This window comes from Canis lupus, chromosome 4, assembly GCF_003254725.2.
Source record: "Canis lupus dingo isolate Sandy chromosome 4, ASM325472v2, whole genome shotgun sequence".
NCBI lineage: Eukaryota > Metazoa > Chordata > Mammalia > Carnivora > Canidae > Canis > Canis lupus.
This window is the reverse complement of record NC_064246.1, coordinates 75,513,537-75,534,830: the sequence shown is the minus strand read 5'-3', so window position 1 is coordinate 75,534,830 and position 21,294 is coordinate 75,513,537. Positions and strand designations below refer to the sequence as shown.

General features: G+C 36.4%; 1 protein-coding gene across 4 annotated transcripts in view; it reads right to left on the bottom strand.

The window, feature by feature from the left end:
* Positions 1-21,294, bottom strand: part of ZFR (zinc finger RNA binding protein) — an 87,881-nt gene that overhangs the window by 52,342 nt on the left and 14,245 nt on the right. For 2 of the 4 annotated variants that reach the window (XR_007410419.1, XM_025436214.3), the window contains exons 3-7: positions 16,415-16,438; positions 14,657-14,939; positions 11,926-12,070; positions 9,713-9,931; positions 1,717-1,964 (exon numbers count right to left, since the gene is read on the bottom strand). Coding sequence is in view for 3 of the 4 variants with exons in the window: in XM_025436214.3 (XP_025291999.1) it covers positions 1,717-1,964; positions 9,713-9,931; positions 11,926-12,070; positions 14,657-14,939; positions 16,415-16,438 (919 nt within the window). In the remaining variant the exon portion in view is untranslated. Of the gene's footprint in view, positions 1-1,716; positions 1,965-9,712; positions 9,932-11,925; positions 12,071-14,656; positions 14,940-16,327; positions 16,439-21,294 lie in introns of those variants that run through there. The other 2 variants (XM_049109405.1, XM_025436215.3) reach the window with 2 other exon arrangements.

Here is a 21,294-nt window from a genome sequence, read left to right as displayed (position 1 = left end):
AAGTGAGGAAACAAAAGCCCAAAGAAGTGAAGATCTTCAACTTGTCCAAAGCCATACAGTAATACGACTGGAACCATGGCCCCTAAGTCTGAACCTTACTCTCCCTCCTCATGTCCACAACTACCTAGATTCTAACGCACAATGTCAATGATGCTTTTCTCTGAGCTCATTAGCCCCTTAAGACACTGCCTTTCACTTGCAGAATTATCGCTGGCCTGTTCTTTTGTAAAAATCTAGACACTCCAAATCAACAGTGAGCCTCATTCTAAATGCTACTTCTCACCTATGCTCCTAGACATGTTCTATCTATATGGGTACCAGATATTCAACACATCTCTTAGGTATACATTTGCCACTAATAGCATCATCCGCTCTCAATAGCTACCACAGAGTAGGATGTACTCCCTTCCATGTTTAATCCTGTGTCCCTGCCACCATTTCTTACCTGCTCCCTCTACCCTGGCCACATACTTACAATGAAACTGTTTCCTATCACACTCAAAATAGGGAGAAAGAAGGTTTTATTTAACTAGTCCCATATTAAATAGTCCACAGTTATTCCCTAATTTGTATAACTCAGGGAATGCTGTTCATTGAAAATAATCTAAAACAAGCAGTATTAAAAAGTAGATAAAACTAATCTGGTAAATTAAAAAGAATGTACACAGGTGGGGCAAAGACAATATAACTGAAAGAAACTACTACAAAGACTGTTCCTTTCTAATAACATGCCTTTGCCAAATTGCTGGTCAATTCTTCTATAAGACATTTTTAAGGAAATTAACAAATAACATTGGGATAAGGGTTAAATACATTAGACTTTATAAAACACTCATGCCTAAATTACATATTTTACGTGTAGCAACCAGGAGAAAAACCGGGGGGGGGGGGGGGGGGGGGATAGAAATTTTACATGTTTCATTAGTTGATATTTTTGAAAAAGACACTTCCCACATCTTTCTTGTCCCAAAGTTTCTATTATCTCACAGAGATTATACAGAAATAAGTAATATTCTATAAAGCATGAACAAAAAAATCAGTCTTATTAGAAATGCTATCCTGCAAACTTGATTGTTAAAAGGGCTTATTTTAAGGATTTTTAATATTCCAGAAAGATAATTTTCTTCTGCCATTTATATGCTCTAAAAAATAATACATTTGACAAACTTATCTTTAATTCAAGTATGTAAGACTAAATTCTCTCTATGGTCATCCTTTTTCAGCTGTAAAATTCTATTCATATACTCAAAATGGACCTCGCAGAAAAGCCTTGAAGGAAATCAAGAGTCAACTATGTTAAGTTGAAGAATTTTGTATAAAGGCTTTATAAAGCAAGGTGTAGATGCTAAAAGAGAAATAAAAATTCAATCTTATCCCCAACTCCAATTAATTTGAATATTAAACTTTTAAGTTAAATTTAAGTTTTATTTAAAGAGCAAAGTTATCTTTCATGAAAAAAAGGTATAATTTGCCCATTTTTCATTTTCGTTCATAATCACTTTATAAGTTTTTTCTTAATAGAATTCCTGTACCTCAACACAAATACTTCTTAAAAAAGAAAAGACTGTTTATTGAAATATGTGTTAGCTAAAAGCTAACAGGAAAGAAAATGTAAACCTTCTCCATGAGTGTAAGAATTAGAATATCAACCATACTTAACTACCAACAATAACCACTGAAGACTCGTGGTAAAACTAAAACATACAACGTAAGTACCTGTGGTCCAGCACAGCTGATCTTACAAACATCACAATAGTGAATCTGGGGTGGTTTGGGAGGCTGTTTTGGTTTCAGTTGTTTATTTTGGAATGGTGCTTTTTTAGTAAAGGTGGTCCCTGTCCAGGCAGCTGTTGCAGCAGCAGCTGCTGCTGCCGCTGCCGCCTGCTTCTGTTGCTGCTGCTGCTGTTGGTAGTAGGAGGATGCAGCTGAATACACTGCTGCTTCATAACCTGAATAAGATGTACCTTACAAATAAAATCAAACAAAGATTATGTTACATAATTACAAAAGGCCAAGTTAAATGCTATAAATTTAAATTCAGTAAATTCTGTGAATAAAGGCAGATTTACACGTGCATATTTACAAATAATGAATATCTTACAAAACCTGGAAAAATCTTATTTACTTTACTTTAAAAAAAAAAAAAGGTTTTATTTATTCATGAGAGACAGAGAGGCACAGACATAGACAGAGGGAGAAGCAGGCTCCTCACAGGGAGCCCGAGGTGGGACTCAATCCCGGGACTTGCGAGCACACCCTGAGCCAAAGGCAGAAGGCAGACGCTCAACCACTGAGCCACCCAGGAGTCCTCACTTTCTTTTTATGTAAGTCAATCAACAAGTTTTTAACTCAGCACCTGCCAGATGCTATAAAGGCATAAAACAGTATAAGATTTGCTCCCTAACTTTGTGAAACTTATAGTTCAGTTGGTAGGATACCAGAGATACAAATTTACGTAGTTGCAAAATCTGTTAATATTTTCCCCAAAAGAATTCTTCTGCATACAATTTGGGAAGGGTTGAATTTTGAGAGTCTGAACTAGGATACTAGACAGAAGAAAAGAAATTCATGAAAGTAAAATTTTTATCTGCTTGGTGGCTAAGAGGATAGAATATATAAAAGAATAGAAAAACACGCCAGGATTTTGAATCCCAGTGACTGACTGATGGGTTGTGCAACTGATTAAAGCAAGTCACTGAAAGAAGCTGGTTTGGAGAAGCAAGGTGAAGAAACCTTAGCAGAAATCTGTGATACAGAGTTCGAGTTCAGATGAATATATAGGACAACAGATAAAACATTTCGGAATTAAGGACCAAATACATTAGTTTTCATCCTCCAAAAGAAAAAGAGCACTGTGTTTTCTGGTTTAATGTATGTATTCTATCCATTTCCACTGCTCAAAGTCTTTAATGAATAAGCAAACCTAGTTACTGACAGACGTAACATATACATGTTGTGTACATTCATTCAGTGATTTATAGACTTAAATCTATATAAGTTTTAAAAGTGACAAAGCAAAAAATAAATAAATAAAAAAATAAAAGTGACAAAGCTGCTGATCTTACTTATAAGCCTATCTCAAAATTGGAAAACTACCCCTTTTCTAAACTAAGATCTCTGGAAATTTGGTGGACTCCCTATTTATCACATTCTAGTAAGACTTCTTTTTATTCTCAAGTGGAATTGAGCGGGCAAAGAGTCACGTAAGGCTTAAGAGAAATATTCCTAGTTGCCGCATGGCACAGAAAAATTACTTAAGGAAAAATGAGCTTTTTGGTCTCTCAAATGCAGACTGCTATGTTGAAAAGACTTATGACCCACTAGCTCGGAGGCATCTACACAGATAAGAAAACAAGAATTGGAAAGGTGAGGATTTAAGATGCGTGGTTAAGTCAGAATCACAGGTATCTGAAACTAGAAATATCTAGAAAGGTAGAGAGTATGGTAAGAGAAGAAAACATCTAAAAGTAAAAGTAGAGGGATCCCTGGGTGGCTCAGCGGTTTGGCGCCTGCCTTAGGCCCAGCACGTGATCCTGCAGACCCGGGATCGAGTCCCATGTCGGACTCCCTGCATGGAGCCTGCTTCTCCCTCTGCCTGTGTCTCTGCCTCTCTCTCTCCCTCTCTCTGTGTATCTCATGAATAAATAAATAAAATCTTTAAAAAAAAAAAAAAGTAGGAAGAAGTAGGTAAGCTGCTTTTTATGCTTACTAAGAAGCAGATAATCAGATTAAAAAAATTAGAAAACAACTGATGTAATTGGTCTAAGGGAAAACTCTATAGATCAATATACCCCTCTGGTCAGTCTTACCAATGTCCTATGTTACTTAAAAATGTTACAGAAGAATAATTAAATTCACACTCAGTTATAGGCAGAAATATGTACAGTTTAAACTCCGCTCTTAAAACAGCATAAATTGTCTAGTTAAAACTAACAAAGCTATTCTTGAATTATAACTGGCTAGGACCATGATTTTTATGACATTTTAAAAATTTTATTATTTTTTTTTTAAAAGATTTTCTTTATTCATGAGAGACAGAGAGAGAGAGAGAGGCAGAGACACAGGCAGAGGGAGAAGCAGGCTCCATGCAGGGAGCCTGACATGAGACTCATCCCAGGTCTCGAGGATAACACCCTGGACTGAAGGCGGCGCTAAACCGATAAGCCACTAGGGCTGCTCTTATGACATTTTTTAAACAGACATTTTCCAAATGACTAGCTGTTGTGTACAGAAACTGCAAAAATGCCACTTGAATGTAACCTCATGAATTAATATAATAAGAAAACAAAAAGTAGCATTAAGGGCAATAACATCCTACAATGCTAGATGACCAGGACTTCCAGGATCTTTGTTTTTGTTTTAATTTATTTATTTTTAAAGACTTTATTCATTTATTCATGAGAGACACACAGAGAGGCAGAGACATAGGCAGAAGGAGAAGCAGACTTCCCCGTGAGGAGCCCAATGCAGGACTTGATCCCAGGACTCTGGGATCACCACCTGAGCCAAAGGCAGATGCTCATCCGCTGAGCCACCCAGGCATCCCTGTTTTTTTTTTTTTTTTAAATTGAGGATTGACAGTATGACAGTGAAGTCTCAGATCAATAAGGCTTTATTATTCTTATTTGACAGATGAGAAAATAGGCTAAGAGATTGTGAGGTGCTTTAAACACTGAGTTATTTAGATCACAAAAATCACCAGGCTAAGTGTAATATTTACAAAATAATCTCCATTTGCACACATGTATTTATAACTAATAAAAGGTAAGCTTAAGTATAGTTTACTACTTAATCTCCTATAAGTACTAGCAAACAAATGTACATTTCTTGTAAAAGTATTATGGGAAAACAAATATAAGGCTGCATCTCTAAGTAAAAGCTCAATTTTTGAGGGCTAAAACAGTTTCACTTAAAAAGTACTTTTATTAGGGGTGCCTGGGTAACTTGATCGGTTAAGTATCCAATTCCTGATTTAGGCTCAGGTCACAATCTTGAGTTTTGAGATAAAGCCCTGTGTTGGGCTACAAGCTGGGTGTGGAGCCTGCTGGGATTCTCTCTCACCCTCTCCCTCCTCCTCTAGGAAAAAAAAAATACTTTGGGACACCTGGGTGGCTCAGTGGTTGAGCGTCTACCTTTGGCTCAGGGCCTGATCCTAGATTCCCAGGAACAAGTCCCACATCAGGCTCCTTCCATGGGGCTTGCTTCTCCTTCCTCTGTGTCTCTCATGAATAAATAAAATCTTTATTAAAAAAAAAATGAAAGAAAAAACACTTTTATTAAAAATGCTGATCAGTTAATAAGTTACACATTAAGTTGAAATATAATTTTTAGGGATCCCTGGGTGGCGCAGCGGTTTGGCGCCTGCCTTTGGCCCAGGGCACGATCCTGGAGACCCGGGATCGAATCCCACATCGGGCTCCCGGTGCATGGAGCCTGCTTCTCCCTCTGCCTGTGTCTCTGCCTCTCTCTCTCTCACTGTGTGCCTATCATAAAAAAAAAAAAAAAAAAAAAAATATATATATATAATTTTTAAATGTACAATATCAGAAACAAAACATACCATTTCAATAGTAAATTTAGCATGTTACAAGCCACCATTTAGCAGGTACCAATATTCTAGAACTCATTTTAATAAGATGAAAAAAAGAGCAGACATAGAACTGCACATATAGAACTCATAAGCCCTAACAATGATCTTTCTGGGATGGCAATCTCACACTGTGTATAGCACTTTTTTTTTTAAAGTGCATACCCTTTGATGTAACAGGAATTGCTAGAAATTTATCATACAGCAACAACTGGCAAATACAGGACTCTTTCCATAGAAAGATTATTTTATCCAATGTTATTTCTAGTTTTTCCATAATATGAAACCTAGCATCCCAAGACAGAAACTTTAAAATCTACATCCAGGAAGAGTACATCCATATAACAAAATATTATGGAGCCATTAAAAACTATTTCTAAGCATAAATTCTGATTTCTAAATACCTTATTAGAAACCACAGCTCCTTTGTGAAATGGTTGATTGTGAGACTTGGGCATGAAATGCTTGAAGTGTATCAGTAATATCTTACTGTGCCAAAAAGAAAAAAGTGCTCAGAGAATAATGATGCCAAGTCCAGAAGACTCTGGAGCTAGTCTGAAAAGGAGGATCTCATTGGCCAAATCTAGGAAAATATGCACCTCAAAAAGAAAAATGAGTAATGGTTTATACTACGCTGAATGACAACCTCAAAAATGAGTCCATAGTAATACTAGAAAAGGAAGGATGGGAGCTCTTCCTTAGAGAAGAGTGCTAAGAATCAATGTAGAAAGATTTTTACATACATCACTGTACAACTTGATTCAGGTTAAGAGATTTTCAAAGATCTACCACCACAGAGTGAAAAGTTGTTGGGTAACAGGCCCATAGATTACTTGGTTAATTACAAAGGGGAAAAAAAGGTATCCTTAAAATGAAGAGATCTGGTAGTTACCACTTTAAGCAGTGAGTATACTTGGCATCATCAATAAGGAATTTATAGCATTACTTTTGTGCTCTTGAGGTTATGAAATGCAGAAGTTCACTCAGGTAGTTTTACTGACTAAAAAGCTGCCAAAATCTAAGCATAAAGAAAGCAGATAAATCCACTTGTGGGATAGTCTACAGGACAAACTGTTCTGATCTCTTAAAAAATGTCAAGGTCATGAGAGTCAAGATAAAAATGGAGTATTCTACATTAAAGGAAAGTGAAACTAACAAAGATATGACAACCAAGTACAATACATGATCTTTGATTAGACCCTGAATTTAAAACATAGCACAAAGACACCAAACACATAGAAAGCTCAGCCATAAAAAACACTTGTGGACAACTAAACAAATTTGATAACAACCATGTTCAATTCCTTTTTATGATTTGCATGTGGTAATGTAAAAGAATGCCCTTATTAGGAAATACTGGCTGAAGAATTCCAGGAAAAGCATCAGGTCATCTGTAACTTATAATGCTGACCCATTTGAAAATAGGTTTTAAGAGATAAAGCAAATATGGTAAAATACTAATAATTGGTAAATCTAGGTAAATGGTATACAGACATTTATACTATGTTTTCAAATTTTTTGCAGACTTAAAATTTTCTAAAATAAAAGGCTGGGAAAAATATAAATCAAAAGAATCATGTATCATGCACTCAGTGACATAAGAACATTTACAATGAGAAAAAAGCAATTAATAGTATGCATTAGACAAATTCATTTTTATAAAAAACATATATATACTGCATATGTATATTCCCATGAAGAAAACTAAAGACATGCACCAAAATGTTAATGGTAATTAGTATCTAGGGGTACATGTCTAGGGATTTAATTTTTTTAATCTATAGTTTTTAATTTTATTTAAAAAATTTTTATAGTTTATAATTTTATTTTATTTATTTTTATTTATTTATGATAGAGAGAGAGAGAGAGAGAGAGAGAGAGAGAAAGAGAGAGAGAGGCAGGCAGAGACACAGGCAGAGGGAGAGGGAGAAGCAGGCTCCATGCCGGGAGCCCGATGCAGGACTCGATCCCGGGACTCCAGGATCGTACCCTGGGCCAAAGGCAGACGCGAAACCGCTGAGCCACCCAGGGATCCCCCGAGTTTATAATTTTAAATGATGTATTGCTCATGTAATATAGCAGTAAATAAAAATAATTAACTTCATTCTAAGTAAGATATATTCAAGTAATTGAGACAATGGAAGAGAGCTAGAAAAGAGGAAGAGGAGAACATATATAACAGAAGCAATAATAGGAAAGGAAAATTCGTACTCCTTATTTTGTTGAATGTACATTAAAAAAAAAAGTGTGTCCAGTCAGATTTCACCGAAATAATTCCATTTACAGTTATAAATGATTAATCAGAGATAAAGAGGGGTAGAAAAGTTGTATGGGTGCAAATCTGAATGACAGATCCTAAGAATAACAACTTCTCCTCACTCTCAATTCATTTCTGCATGGTTGTCACAGTTAACTTAAAATCTGTTTCCACTGCTCCTTTTCTGAAGATCTCCTTTTTGGCACCCTTTGGCCCACAAGATAAAGACAGACACCATAACAGAGCATTATGTGGCTTTTCACACTGACATTTCCAGCTGTATCTCCTGATATTTACCCCATATATCCTGTATTCTAGCCACAACAAACTGTTCCTAAATATTCCATGTCTGCCTAATTCACCACTGTATCCCCAGCATCTAGCATAAGCCTTTAGCAAAGGGTAAGAAATAAAAAAAAATCTCTGAAAAACAGGGCGCCTGGGTGGCTCAGTCCATTAAACATCTGACCCTTGATGTTGGCTCAGGTTGCAATCTTGGGATCATGGGAAAGAGCCCTACATTGGGCAGGGTGTGAGGCCTGCTTGAGATTCTCTCTTCCCCTCTGTCCCTCCTCCCCTACTTATGCAGTGCCCACTCTCTCTTTCTAAACAAATTTTGAAAAACAACAACAAACCAATTTTAATTCAGTAGTTTGGCTCTTAACACCAAGATGCAACAAAGAATCAAGAAGTAAGAACTAAAATTGCCCATATTGCCTTAAATCCTTCATAGAAAGAGAGGAGGACAAGGTATTGAGAAATAAGATGGAGACCAAGGAAACCAACTACGAGGTTACTGTCTATAAAAAAGCAACATGTGATTTTAATTACTGAAATAATGCAAAGTACCTCAGCTAGAAATTAGCAAAAGCAGTGGACATAGTAAGAAGGTTTTAGCGATTATACCATTCTTAATATAATGATTATTTTATTAAGGAAATAATTTCCTTAAGATAATAAACATGTCATTTTTTAAAAAAGATTTTATTTGTTTATTCATGAGAAACAGAGACACAGGCAGAGGGAGAAGCAGGCTCCATGCAGGGAGCCTGACGTGGGACTTGATCCCGGGTGTCCAGGATCACTCCTGGGGCTGAAGGCGGCGCTAAACCGCTGAGCCACTGGGGCTGCCCAACATGTGATTTTTTTTTAAAGGAAAATAAAGCTACTCTGTCCTTCCAAAAGACATGTGTTATATAACAATCTTATAGATATTTACAAAGGCTACCCAATATTTTCACCATTACTTATTCCTGATAATAAATATAAAGAAGTAGTTCCCTGTCGGCTGAAATAAACAATACAAAACAATTTGTCAGTGGTAGTCCCTGAACATTAACCTTAAGTTTTCAAATTCATTTGGAAAAGTCAGGAAAAAAATGACTCTGTAAATACTAGGTGTTATTTTTCTCTAATTGCAATGTTAGGCCCAGAACTGATACTGCTTTCAAACTCTCAAAGAGCATTTTACATTGTTATTATCTCCTGGTTTAAACAAAACAACAGGGAAACCTGGGTGGCTCAGTGGTTGAGCTTCTGCCTTGAGCTCAGGTCATGATCCTAGGGTCCTGGGATCAAATCCCACATCAGGATCCCCATAGGGAACCTGCTTCTCCCTCTGCCTCTGTCTCTGGGTCTCTCATGATTAAATAAAAAAATCTTAAAAAAAAAAAAAATAAACAAAACAACAACATACAACATGCCAAAACACAACTTGAGTATGGTCCATTTGTCACATTTTATACATGTATCAACATCTATCAATGAATTCAATTCTTGCTATTAGAGTGACACCATTCCACAGAACATCAAGATAGTTTCTAAGAAGTTTCTAACTTATTTACTCATTTAAACACAGTTTGTCTTACCAGAATAAGTAACTGCCGTGGTACTATAAGTAGCACTCTGGGTATAGGATGGCACCACAGTAGCTGCAGCTGCTACTGGCTGTACGGTGGAAGATACGGGATAAATGGAGAAAGTAGTGGTCGCTGGACTTGGTGTGGCTGGTTTTATGGCTGTCACTTGTCGAGTTTGCTGGGCTTGTGTATACTGAGTTGCACCTTGGCTATAACCCGCTTTGGGGGCTAAAATAGGAAAGAGTTATCAGAAAATTAGAAAGGTGAACTTCAATAGTTGTACCAATATCCTTGAGAATTAGAAAAAGTAAGTGTAAACATCAACTGTAAATTTAATGCTAGCAATTTCTTGGTAAAAGGGTTGAAATTCTTATCACCAACTGAATAAAATCTATAACATCTACATAACATCTAAAATATAACATCTACATAAATTCTTTTACTGTCCCTTCCCAGATGCTTTATGTATTTCCCAAATAGGGTTTTGTCCAAATTTACAACTAACTGAAATAGCAATAGTACCTAAAACAGGTGTAATAAAGTCTTTAGAACAGTGTGTGTGTGTGTGTGTGTGTGTGTGTGTGTGTTTGGGCTAGTCAGTCTAACTCGAGGGTTATACTTAACATTGTAAACAAAATAAAGAGCCTCAAATATGATTTTAAATCACAGTAAAATTTCACTGTTTAACTATACTGAACTTGTTCACATGTCATTCATCACATTTTTTATAATGAACTTCAGTCTAATACCAACTCATAAGGTGCCATGGACTTAATCCTTCAAACAGTTTAAATGACTACATGTTTCTGCTAAACTTTCTGCTGCCCTTGACTATATTCAAAATAAATGAATGCTTTAAGAATCTTATGAACCTTATTTTCAAGCTCTAAATTAATTAATCATTTATTAATGATCACTAAAGCATACAAATATAATTCCTGATAAAGGCCCAAATATCAGGGGGTTTAGTTTAGTTTAGTTAAGGCATCTTAAATAAATAGCACTTAAGAATTTATAAAACTGTTACCTACATGTAGTATAAAACTTGATCCACATAACACACAGATGAGGACATTTTACAAAAGGAAACTAATGTCCAAGAGCTAAATGACTTGCAAGTCAGATAGTCCATGTCAGAGCTAAGACTAAAAGTTCTTCTGACTCTGAAACACAATCTACCTTTGTTAATTAATCAGGAAGTTCACTACAGCTCAGTGTACCCACAAATCATTAGAGAAGAAACTATAAGAAAAGTCGGTCATTATAATTCAAAATATTTTTATATCACTTTTAAGGGACTCATAGAAATCTTAGAATTAAAAGTACCCTAGAGAGATCTGGGTCAACTACCTCATTAACAAATAAGAGAATATTGATGAAAAGAGGTAAAAATCACTCACCGACATTAGTGGTAAAGCCAGTACCAGAAGCCAGTCCTACTCCTTCCTAATCCAAGACTCACCCACACTCTCATGATCCTTCAAAAATAACTAAAAAAGGAACTGTCTACTTTTCTGAACTCAACTTTAAATTTTCAACTGAATCTCTATCAAAAATTTCATCTCTTAAAGACTACTTGGGGTGCCTGCGTGGCTCAGCATCTGACTCCTGACTGAGATTCTTTCCCTCTGCCCCTCCCCTTGCTCCCACATTCTCTCTCTCCAAAATAAATACATCTTTAAAAAAGAAAAAGAGAAAAGGAAGACTACAAATATGTAGGCTTCTTTGAAAACAAAGTATTTCCCGTATTTAAGCCATTATATTTACTGTAATATCAGAAGCTAGAAACAGGACCAACTGTCATTACAGATCAGAGAAAGAGGAATTAAAAATATGGGCCCACAAAAGGTATCCACTGGTTACACAAAGGCAGTCAGCAGTATGTTCTGGGTACTTCTGGGGAAGATAAGGATGTGGCCAGAAGTTATCACAACTCTTTTTGTACAACTTATTTCATAGCAGCAAGAGAACTATAAGGCAGAGACCAGAAATAAAATACATTTCTGGGAGAAAAGGACATGATTATGATTTGCCCCTATAGCTCTCTCCCTCTTGGGCACTCAAAGGCATGTAGAAGAAGAGAAGCACACAGCTAGAACCTGCTTCTTTAGATAACGTAATACAATGAGCTTAGGTGGACTCAAAAGGGTACCTTCATTAAACACACCAAACAATATATTTCAGTAGTTTTCAATGAAACTGTGTATGCTAATAAAACCCACCTGTCTGATAGTAGGTTTCAGCAACAGAAGGCTGAGGCTGGGCAGCAGCTGCTACAGCAGCAGCAGTTGCTGTGGGCTGTTGGTAGTACTGCTTACTATCATATGCTACAGCAGGAGCAGTGGATCTTACATAGGAGTAGGAGTCCTAAAGAAAGGGAATAAAAGAAAATCTTGCTATATAAGTGAAGCGGCAGGAAAAAACTCTAACTCTACTATGTAAAAGTGTAATAAAGGAAAATGAAAAACTAACTTACAGACCTAGGTATAAAAGTCAGACTCAAAACAAAGGGCACTCAACTCTGAACTTTGAAAATAAGGTCAAACCATTTCAAGCAGCATGTTTAATTTTATTTTTTTATTTTTTTTTAAATTTTTTTTATTTATTTACGATAGTCACAGAGAGAGAGAGAGGCAGAGACACAGGCAGAGGGAGAAGCAGGCTCCATGCACCAGGGAGCCCGACGTGGGATTCGATCCCGGGTCTCGAGGATCGCGCCCTGGGCCAAAGGCAGGCGCCAAACCGCTGCGCCACCCAGGGATCCCAGCATGTTTAATTTTCACATCAGAAAAAAAAAATCACTAAAACACTTTAAAAAATAATGCGTATCTTTAAAATTCTATTAAGAAAGGGACACCTGGGTGGCTCTGTCAGTTAAGCAGCAGAATCTTGATTTAGGCTCAGGTTATGAACTCAGGGTCCTGGGATCTAGCCCTGTGGGGCCCTCTGTGCTCAGTGGGGAGTCGGCTTGAAGATTCATTCTGCCTCTCTCCCTCTCTCTCTCACTCAAATCTTTTTTTTTAAGATTATTTATTTATTCATGAGAAACAGAGAGAGAGAGAGAGAGAGAGAGAGGCAGAGACACAGGCAGAGAGAGAAGCAGGCTCCATGTAAGGAGCCTGATGTGGGACTCGATCCCCAGTCTACAGGATCACACCCTGGGCTGCAAGCGGCGCTAAACCGCTGTGCCACCGGGGCTGCCCTCTCTCACTCAAATCTTTAAAAAAAAAAAAAAAATTCTATTAAGAAATTCATAGCAGTTTTGCTTTAAAAATGGATTTCGTAGTAAAGACCACCTGTAAGTCTGAAGCTTTTTTACTCCAGCTTTCTTTTCATTCTTCTTTATTTACCACTATTATTTTTATTAACTTACTTTTTAAAAGTTGGCTCCATCCCCAGCACAGAGCCCAAAGAAGACCTGAGCTGAGATCAAAAGTTGGATGCTTAACCGACTGAGCCACCCAAGCACCCCTATTTACTACTATCATTAACATAATGAATAGGAGCTTCTGGGTGGAAGAGAGGAAAGGAGAATACAGGTTCCAGGGACAAGGAACACTATATATAAATCTCCAAGGCAGTGAAGATCAAGATGAGCTGGGTGAATTCTGACACTGTACAAAGTAAGGAGGGATGAGGAGGTATGCAGGCAGGTGGAAAGGCTGAAGAAGTAGGCAGAGCCCAGAAAATGATGGGCTTCATTCACCCTATTAAAAACAATGTAATTTATTACATTCTGTTTCTGGACATAATGAAAACAATCCTAAAAGGAATTCTGAGTTTAGTAACTTGCCTAATATATAAAGATTTACTTATTTTAGGGAGACAGCTCAAGGGGAAGGGAAGAAGGAGAGAAAGAATCTCAAGCAGACTCCCCACTGAGCATGGAGCCTGATGTGGGGCTCAATCCCACAACCCCAAGGATCACAACCTGAGCTGAAATCAAGAGTCGGAGACTTAACCAACTGAGCCACCCAGGCACCTCATAACTTGCCAGTTATTAATAGAAAATACTAATATTATAATTCACATGTTGATTCATTACTTAACAAAATCAATTAATATATTTTAGAAGGAATATAGAAAAACTAGGCAAAGTTCAGAAGATCCTAAAGCAAACAAACAGAAAGTGGGTTATTAAAGGATTAGAACCAGGGGTGCCTGGGTAGCTCAGTTAGTTAAGTGTCTGACTCTTGATTTCGGCTCAGATCATGATCTCAGGGTAATGAGACTGAGCCCTGCATCAGGTTCCTCCCTCAGTGGGGAGTATGCTTGACATTCTCTCCCTCTCCTCCAGCTCCTGCACATTCTCTCAGATAAATAAATAAATTAAAAAAAAAAAAAAAGGATTAGAACCAAATTTAAGTAATTCAGTACAATAATCATAGTACTATAAAGGGGAATTGAATTAGATCTTCATATCCCCAGTAAAACTGAACCAAAAGCAACTACAGGAATAAGAGCAGCAGCAATTTGTAAAACAAATTTACATACTAAAAAAGAATACTTTGAGGGAAAGAATGTACAGGCAACAGAACTTCTGCCCTTGTTAAGTTCCAAGAGAACACTATGAATTTGGCCCATACAGTTTCGGCTCTTGGTTCTCAAAACAGGAGAAAGAATAATGCCAGAGTACAAACAAGAAGCATCTTCCCTATGTCATTTTTATGAAAACCTTGGCTAAAGATTTAACCAGTAATATAAAATACTTTTAATTAAAGTAAACATAGATATAAAAAGGACCCAGGAGAATTATTAATAAAAAACTCACTACAAGGGTACTTAATGCTTGGACTGTGCCCCTAAATTACCTTAGAATACACATTCATTTCTATCATCAGAGGTATATTTTTGAAGATCCAAGTCTGATAAGCACTGGCTTGGATATTACATCATACACTAGGGCTGCTGAAGCCTATGTGTTAAGACTACTGAAACTAGGAGTTTTCGTACCTGGTAGTTCTGTGTAGTAGCTGGGGGTGGTGGTGGTGGTGCTTCTTGTTGTCTCTGGGTATAACCATAGTCAGTTGCTGTATGTGCAGTGGGGTAGCCTCCATAAGCAGCAGCTGTTGCAGCAGCTGCAACAGCTACTGGAGCAGGCCTGGCAACTGCAACTGTGGCGGCTGCTGGTGCATAGGCAGCAGTAACTGTGTGAGCAGCTACTGGAGCCTGATGGACAGTGTAGCTAGCAACTGTAGTTGGATGAGAGTAGGCTACACCGGAAGCTGGCTGCTGGCTATATTGTGGAGTAGAAGAATAAACATAATACAATTTAATTTTAAAATCTAAGAATTTAATAAAATAAAAAGCACATTTTCAAGAAATTTAATCACAGACTACAAAACACCAAGTATCTGAACTCAGTAAGCCTAGTCAATACCATATTTATTACTGTTGTATGATTTTTAATCTTTAATCTTAATACATTAAACAGTCACACATACTATGCTTAATTAAGATTATGGACCATATCACAAAGCAGGGATGACAAACTGGGATAAAAAGCAGTATTAGGAAGAAAACTTGATGAAACTAGGAACTTAAAAAACTATTTGTTGCTCGTAAGGTTCTTTATATCTTCTACAGTTTAAAAAACATCTCTACAAAGAAATAATTCTAAAAATACTGAGCTCTAACTCCAATTATAGAAAACATTTAAAGTAAAAACTATTACCCAGTTGACTTAAATACTTCTGATACTCTAGGGCAGTAGTTCTCAACTGGGGAAGATTTTGCCCTCCAGGAACATTTGGCCATGTCTAGAGATATTTTTGATGGTCAAACTGCAGAGGAGGTGTTAGTGATATGCGCTACTGGCATCTAGTGGGTAGAAGCCAGTGATGCTGTTACATATCCTACAGTGCACAGGACAGCTACCCACAACAAAGAATTATCCAAAGAATGTCAATGGTGCTGAGGTTGAGAAATCTTGCTCTAGGGCACAAAACCTACAATGAACTATCTATTATTTTAGATAATTACCCAAGCAAGTTACAGGCAGCATTTCATTATACACATTTTTTTTCTTAAAAATGTAGTACATGTTGCAAAAGGAGACCTAAGTGAGATGCTTTGCAATCATTAACCATTTACAAAGAGCCAAAAACATTTTCCAAAACTGTAAATCAAATTTCCAGCTAAAGTTCTCAGAGTAATGTTTAACTTTTTAAATTTTAACTGTAAAATTGAGAGTCTATGTCACATAAAACCAAGGCTTACAGATGTTAAGCACATTCAAGTGTATTTGTTGTAGGTTCCCTAAAACATTCACAATTACACTTGCTAAAGCTTTATTACTAAGGCAGAAATGCCTTCTAAAAAAAGGAGAGCCCCAACCGTTATTTAGCTGACAGGTTTTAGATGACCTTAAGTCTTAATATGAGCCAACAGTTAAGAATAGCTAAGAAAAAAATACCTGACATAAGCTGAAGCTGCTCTAGTAGGGTCTGATTCATGGGTTATAGTACAGGATATTCTTCATTGCTGTGCACAACACCATACAATTATGGCATAAAATTAAAATTTGGGGCCATCACATTTTAACTCTATTAGGGAAAACACTGATAATTATAATGTATTCAAAGGGAATCAATATGAAGCTTATAAGTATGAGTAGTATCTCACATAAAAAGTGGAGGACCTGGGAACATTCAGTCTAGAAGAGGTGATTGGGGAAGATATGAGAGCTGCCTTCTAATAGAAGAGACTTACTCCATGCTGCTCCAGAGAACAGAACTAGAACCAATGGATGGAAGGGTGGCAGATTTCAGCCCAATATGAAAAAGAAAAAAAAACAAAAACTTAGAACAAAGTCCAAAGAAACTCTTATAATTTATATTTGGATGAGGTTTTCCACATTTTGATATTAAAAGTAGCTAATATTTTCTATATATATGACAATTAAAAGATAGGGAAAGGGAAATTTAAATCGTTAATAATGGAAAAATTGGTTTGGGATTGACATATTCTATGGATAATTCCATATCCTTAAGAAAAAAATGCTAATAACATATTGTATTTCTTCAAAACTCCTAGGACTGAAAGAATTATATTTAATATATAAATACACCAGTTCTGTGAAACTTGTATTTAACATTTACTGATAAAATTTCACACATTCAGACTACACTGCATAAAAGGAGTTTGGTTATATAAAAATTTAGATAATCTTGGATTCCTATACAGTTTCCATTCATCCCATTGTTCTTTATTATTTGTTCACACATCTTGGTCTCCAAAATTTGTCCTACAGGACAAAAAGCAGAGTAGAAACAAGATAGGGAACAGAATAGGAATGTCAAGTCAACTAGGCAAGCAATTTGACTTATACTGTCTCTGATCCTTAAAAGCCCATGTGACTAAAAAGGGATGACAATATGCTCTGGTTTAAGCCTAATGCCTCCCCATAATTTTTTTTTTTTTTTTTTTTTTTTTTTTATGATAGTCACAGAGAGAGAGAGAGGCAGAGACATAGGCAGAGGGAGAAGCAGGCTCCATGCACCGGGAGCCCGACATGGGATTCGATCCTGGGTCTCCAGGATCGCGCCCTGGGCCAAAGGCAGGCACTAAACCGCTGCGCCACCCAGGGATCCCCTTCCCCATAATTATTAACAGTACACTCTCACACCTATGTGTCTCAGTTTGAACGATGACTCTTATTATTATCTCCCTTCCCAGGAACCATATAACACCATGCCAGTACCCTTAGCCATTACCATATGCCTAGGGCTGCCTAACCTAACTCTGCTCTGTATAGCCAGATTACAGCTAGAACCATATCCTCTACCAAAAGCATCATGAAGAATAATGATCTAGGGGCGCCTGGGTGGCTCAGCTGGTTTATGCATCTGCTTTTGGCTTAGGTTCTGATTTGGGGTCCTGGGATCCGGTATGTTTCTCTCTCTCCCTCTGCACCCCCCCCCCAAACCTGCTCTCTCCCTCAAATAATGGATGGAATCTTAAACAAAAGAATAATGATTTAGTTCCAATTCCATGGGGTTAAGTGGTAGGGTAGTGGTCTGCTGTTCAGAATATAGATTCTCTGGTCTGTTATCTTAAACCCATCTGGGAAATTCTCTTTCAATCTGAAATATCCTTAGAAAAATTACTGCCTTTTATGTGATGTATATGACCAGCCTGGACTACACCAATTCAATAAATATCTAGTGGCTAAATCTAAAAAGTTAAGTAAATTTTTAAAAATACAGGTCACATCAAGTTCAATTAATTCAAGCAAAATGAGTCTTGGGTTGAAATTTTTAAACCATGGTTTTTGCCTAGTTTGTAGTGTTAGAATAAAAGGTATTAAATTATATCCCTACATAAAATTTAAAACTTAAAGGTCATTAATGATTTTTAAAATAAGACAGGCTAAGTAAATAAAAGCCCAAATCTTGTGCCATAAAAACATATTTGTGAAATATGTAAAGTCTTTCATTTTCATCCAGTAGAAAACAAGCTTCTATTTAAATAATATCTTTTGTGAATAAGTTAAATTTAATAAACTTCAGTTTTAAGCCAGGAAAAATAAAATAATAAATCACAAAACATAAAAATATGAATGAGCAAGGTTAAGAAATACTTCAAGAATCATACATAAAATGGAAGGGCATTTCTCTTGGAGGGAGAAAAAGGAAAAGAAAGTATTTATGGAGTTATTAATATTAAAAAGTAGTAACACTTATATTTTTGGACTTAACCTGGAGGTTAATGGCCAGCTCTTTCCTTGCTTACCAGAAAGTGAAACAAGCCAGAATCCTTACCAAAATAGACACCTGACCCAAATCACCAGACAGTCGAAGAAAGCCTACTATAAACTGCAAAAGAAACAGGAATGATCCTGCAGAAAATGGATATCAAGGCAACAAATAAGAATTTTCACAAACTCTAATTTGTATCCATAAAATAAGAACTTAACACTAGTTAGAAAATAAAGCTAAGGGATATAGACAAGATCAGGATATGGAGACTATAAGAGAAAATAAATCTAGGAAGTCCAATATCCAACTAGAAAGAGTTCTGGAAAAAAAAAGGAAAGAAAAAAGGAAAAAGAAAAAGAAAAAGAAAAAGAAAAAGAAAAGAAAAAGAAAAAGAAAAAGAAAAAGAAAAAGAAAAAGAAAAAGAAAAGAAAAGAAAAGAAAAGAAAGGGAAAGAAAGAGAGAAAAAGAAAGAAAGAAAGAAAGAAAGAAAGAAGCAAATAAAAGAAAAAAAATATTTCCCACTCTGGAAGGGAGGCACATATTTTCAAATTTAAAGGGCCTATAGAGCACAAAACAGAATGAAAGAACACCAGGAGACATAGCATTTCATTAACATCTCAAGGTTAAAAAATATATACATCCTTCAAGTCTCCGGAGAAGAAAAATAAGTCACCTGCATACAAACTAAACAAAACTCAGGCTTTTACTAATAACACGAGTGGCTAGGAAACAGTAGTTTATCTTAAAAATTCAAGAGAAAATGAATATTAATAGAGTTCTCTATCTAGCTAAACCATTAAGACAGAATAAAGTTTTTTTTTTCTTTTGACATTCAAGAACCGAAAAGAGTTTACCTTCTATATACCTTTTCTTTGGAAGTGATATGAAGATGTACTTTAACAAAAAATAAACCAAGAAAGAAATCATGGGATCCTATAAATAGTGGATCCAAACCCAGGAGGGAGAAGAGCCCAGGTCAGCAGCTGTGCAGCAGGCCAAAAGAGGCAATGAGCTTGGATTAGAAGTAGTAAAAAAAAAAAAGGACAGAAGCCTCCAGGAGAGCCATGTCCAGGAAAATAAAGGACTGGACAATAGACAGTAGACCAGGAACCTGGAAATATATTAAGATACAATCAAGGCACCAAAAAAATTTTGGGGCAAAAAGAGAACGAAAGACTTTAGCAAATATGACATTGCTGAAGAAACGCATGATCCTGGTAAAAGACACCACAGTCGAGCAATTAGTAGGGCATAAAAAAAAGCAAACATCCATTTGAACTTGAACCAAGGAAGATTCTTTTATTGAGTGGCACAAGGTTATAAAAATGACATACGTTAGGAATGATAATCACAAACCACCACCACCACTTGGCTCCACAGTACTATTACAGTCACAATAATAAAAGTTTCTGCTTTAAAGTTTTAGTATCAACCTAAATTACAGAAGATAAACTATGATTACAGAATATAACGTAAATGTTAATCACAAGTACAACGATAGCTAATTTGGGTGATGAAGTGGGGAAAGAGGGAAGGTAAAGCACCAGAGTTTGAAGATTCTTTTCCTAAAATATACTGAGAAACTGACTACCTATACTGGAAATGGAGTGTGTAAAAGTAAGAGAAATAGCCATATCACTGAATTTTAAGGAGAAATGAGAAGCATGAGAGGGTATGTACTCAATCTTAACTGTGATTGTAGGAAATCAAAATCTAATGCATAAAAAGTCAATAAATTAAGACACAGAAAAGCATTATTTAATGATACAGAGTTAGAAATAAAACCAGAATGTATTAAAGGTGGGGGTCTCTACAAGGTGGAATTGGGGAGAAGGGATTAGGAAAACAAGGGAACGTTGTTTTCATTAAAAGACCTTCTATGAGTGCCTGAATGGTTAAGTGTCTGACTCTTCTTGGTTTTGGCTCAGTTCATGATCTCATAAGGGTGGTGAGACTGAGCCCCACATCAGGCTTCACACTCAGTGCAGAGTTGGCTTGAGATACTCTTCCTTTCCTCCCCAACTTTGCTTGCACACGCACACTTGCTTGCTAAAATAAATAAATAATTAAAATCTTAAAAAAAAAAGGCTATTCTATACTATTTTTAATTACATTATGTAATTAATATCTCCCTTACCCTGGGGGGTGGGGGGAGGAGCATAAAAGTATTGGAACAAAATTTTCAAACTGGCAAGCTGAATGACCAATCACAAATTTAGAATACTCCTTTCTAATTAATACAAGTCAATTCTAATTTCTACATTATTGGTCTCTAGCCTAACTTCTACTCAACTCTAAGCCCATTTTTAATGCTTTCAAATTCCCTTAATATGACCTGGCTTTACATTACACAATCGGGCATTAAAACAACTACGTGGGGATGCCTGGGTGGCTCAGCAGTTAAGCATCTACCTTCGGCCCAAGGCATGATCCTGGAGTCCCGGGATTGAGTTCCACATCGGGCTCCCTGCATGGAACCTACTTCTCTCTCTATGTCTCTTCCTTTCTCTCTGTGTCTCTCATGAATAAATAAATAAAATCTTAAAAAAGAAAAAAAAAAAATCTTAAAAAAGAAAAAAAAACCCCAACAACTATGTGTACCAATGGCTTGTCCATATAAGTGGCATCTGATAACAAGGGAAAAAACATTTGTGTTTTTCAAAATGTGTTTTTGTGTGTGTGCGTGTGTGATTTTCAAAATGTGATCCAACTGCTAGGCTCCAGGAGGCTATCCCTTTTTCAATTACAGATTGCCTTCATATAATTTAATCCCAACAATTTATTGCAACAGACTGAATGCAGAAGCAGATCAAGAACCACTTTGAGATATTATATTAAAAAGATTTACAAAAATCTTTGTAAAGATGTAAAACAATGCTTCTTGTCTCATTA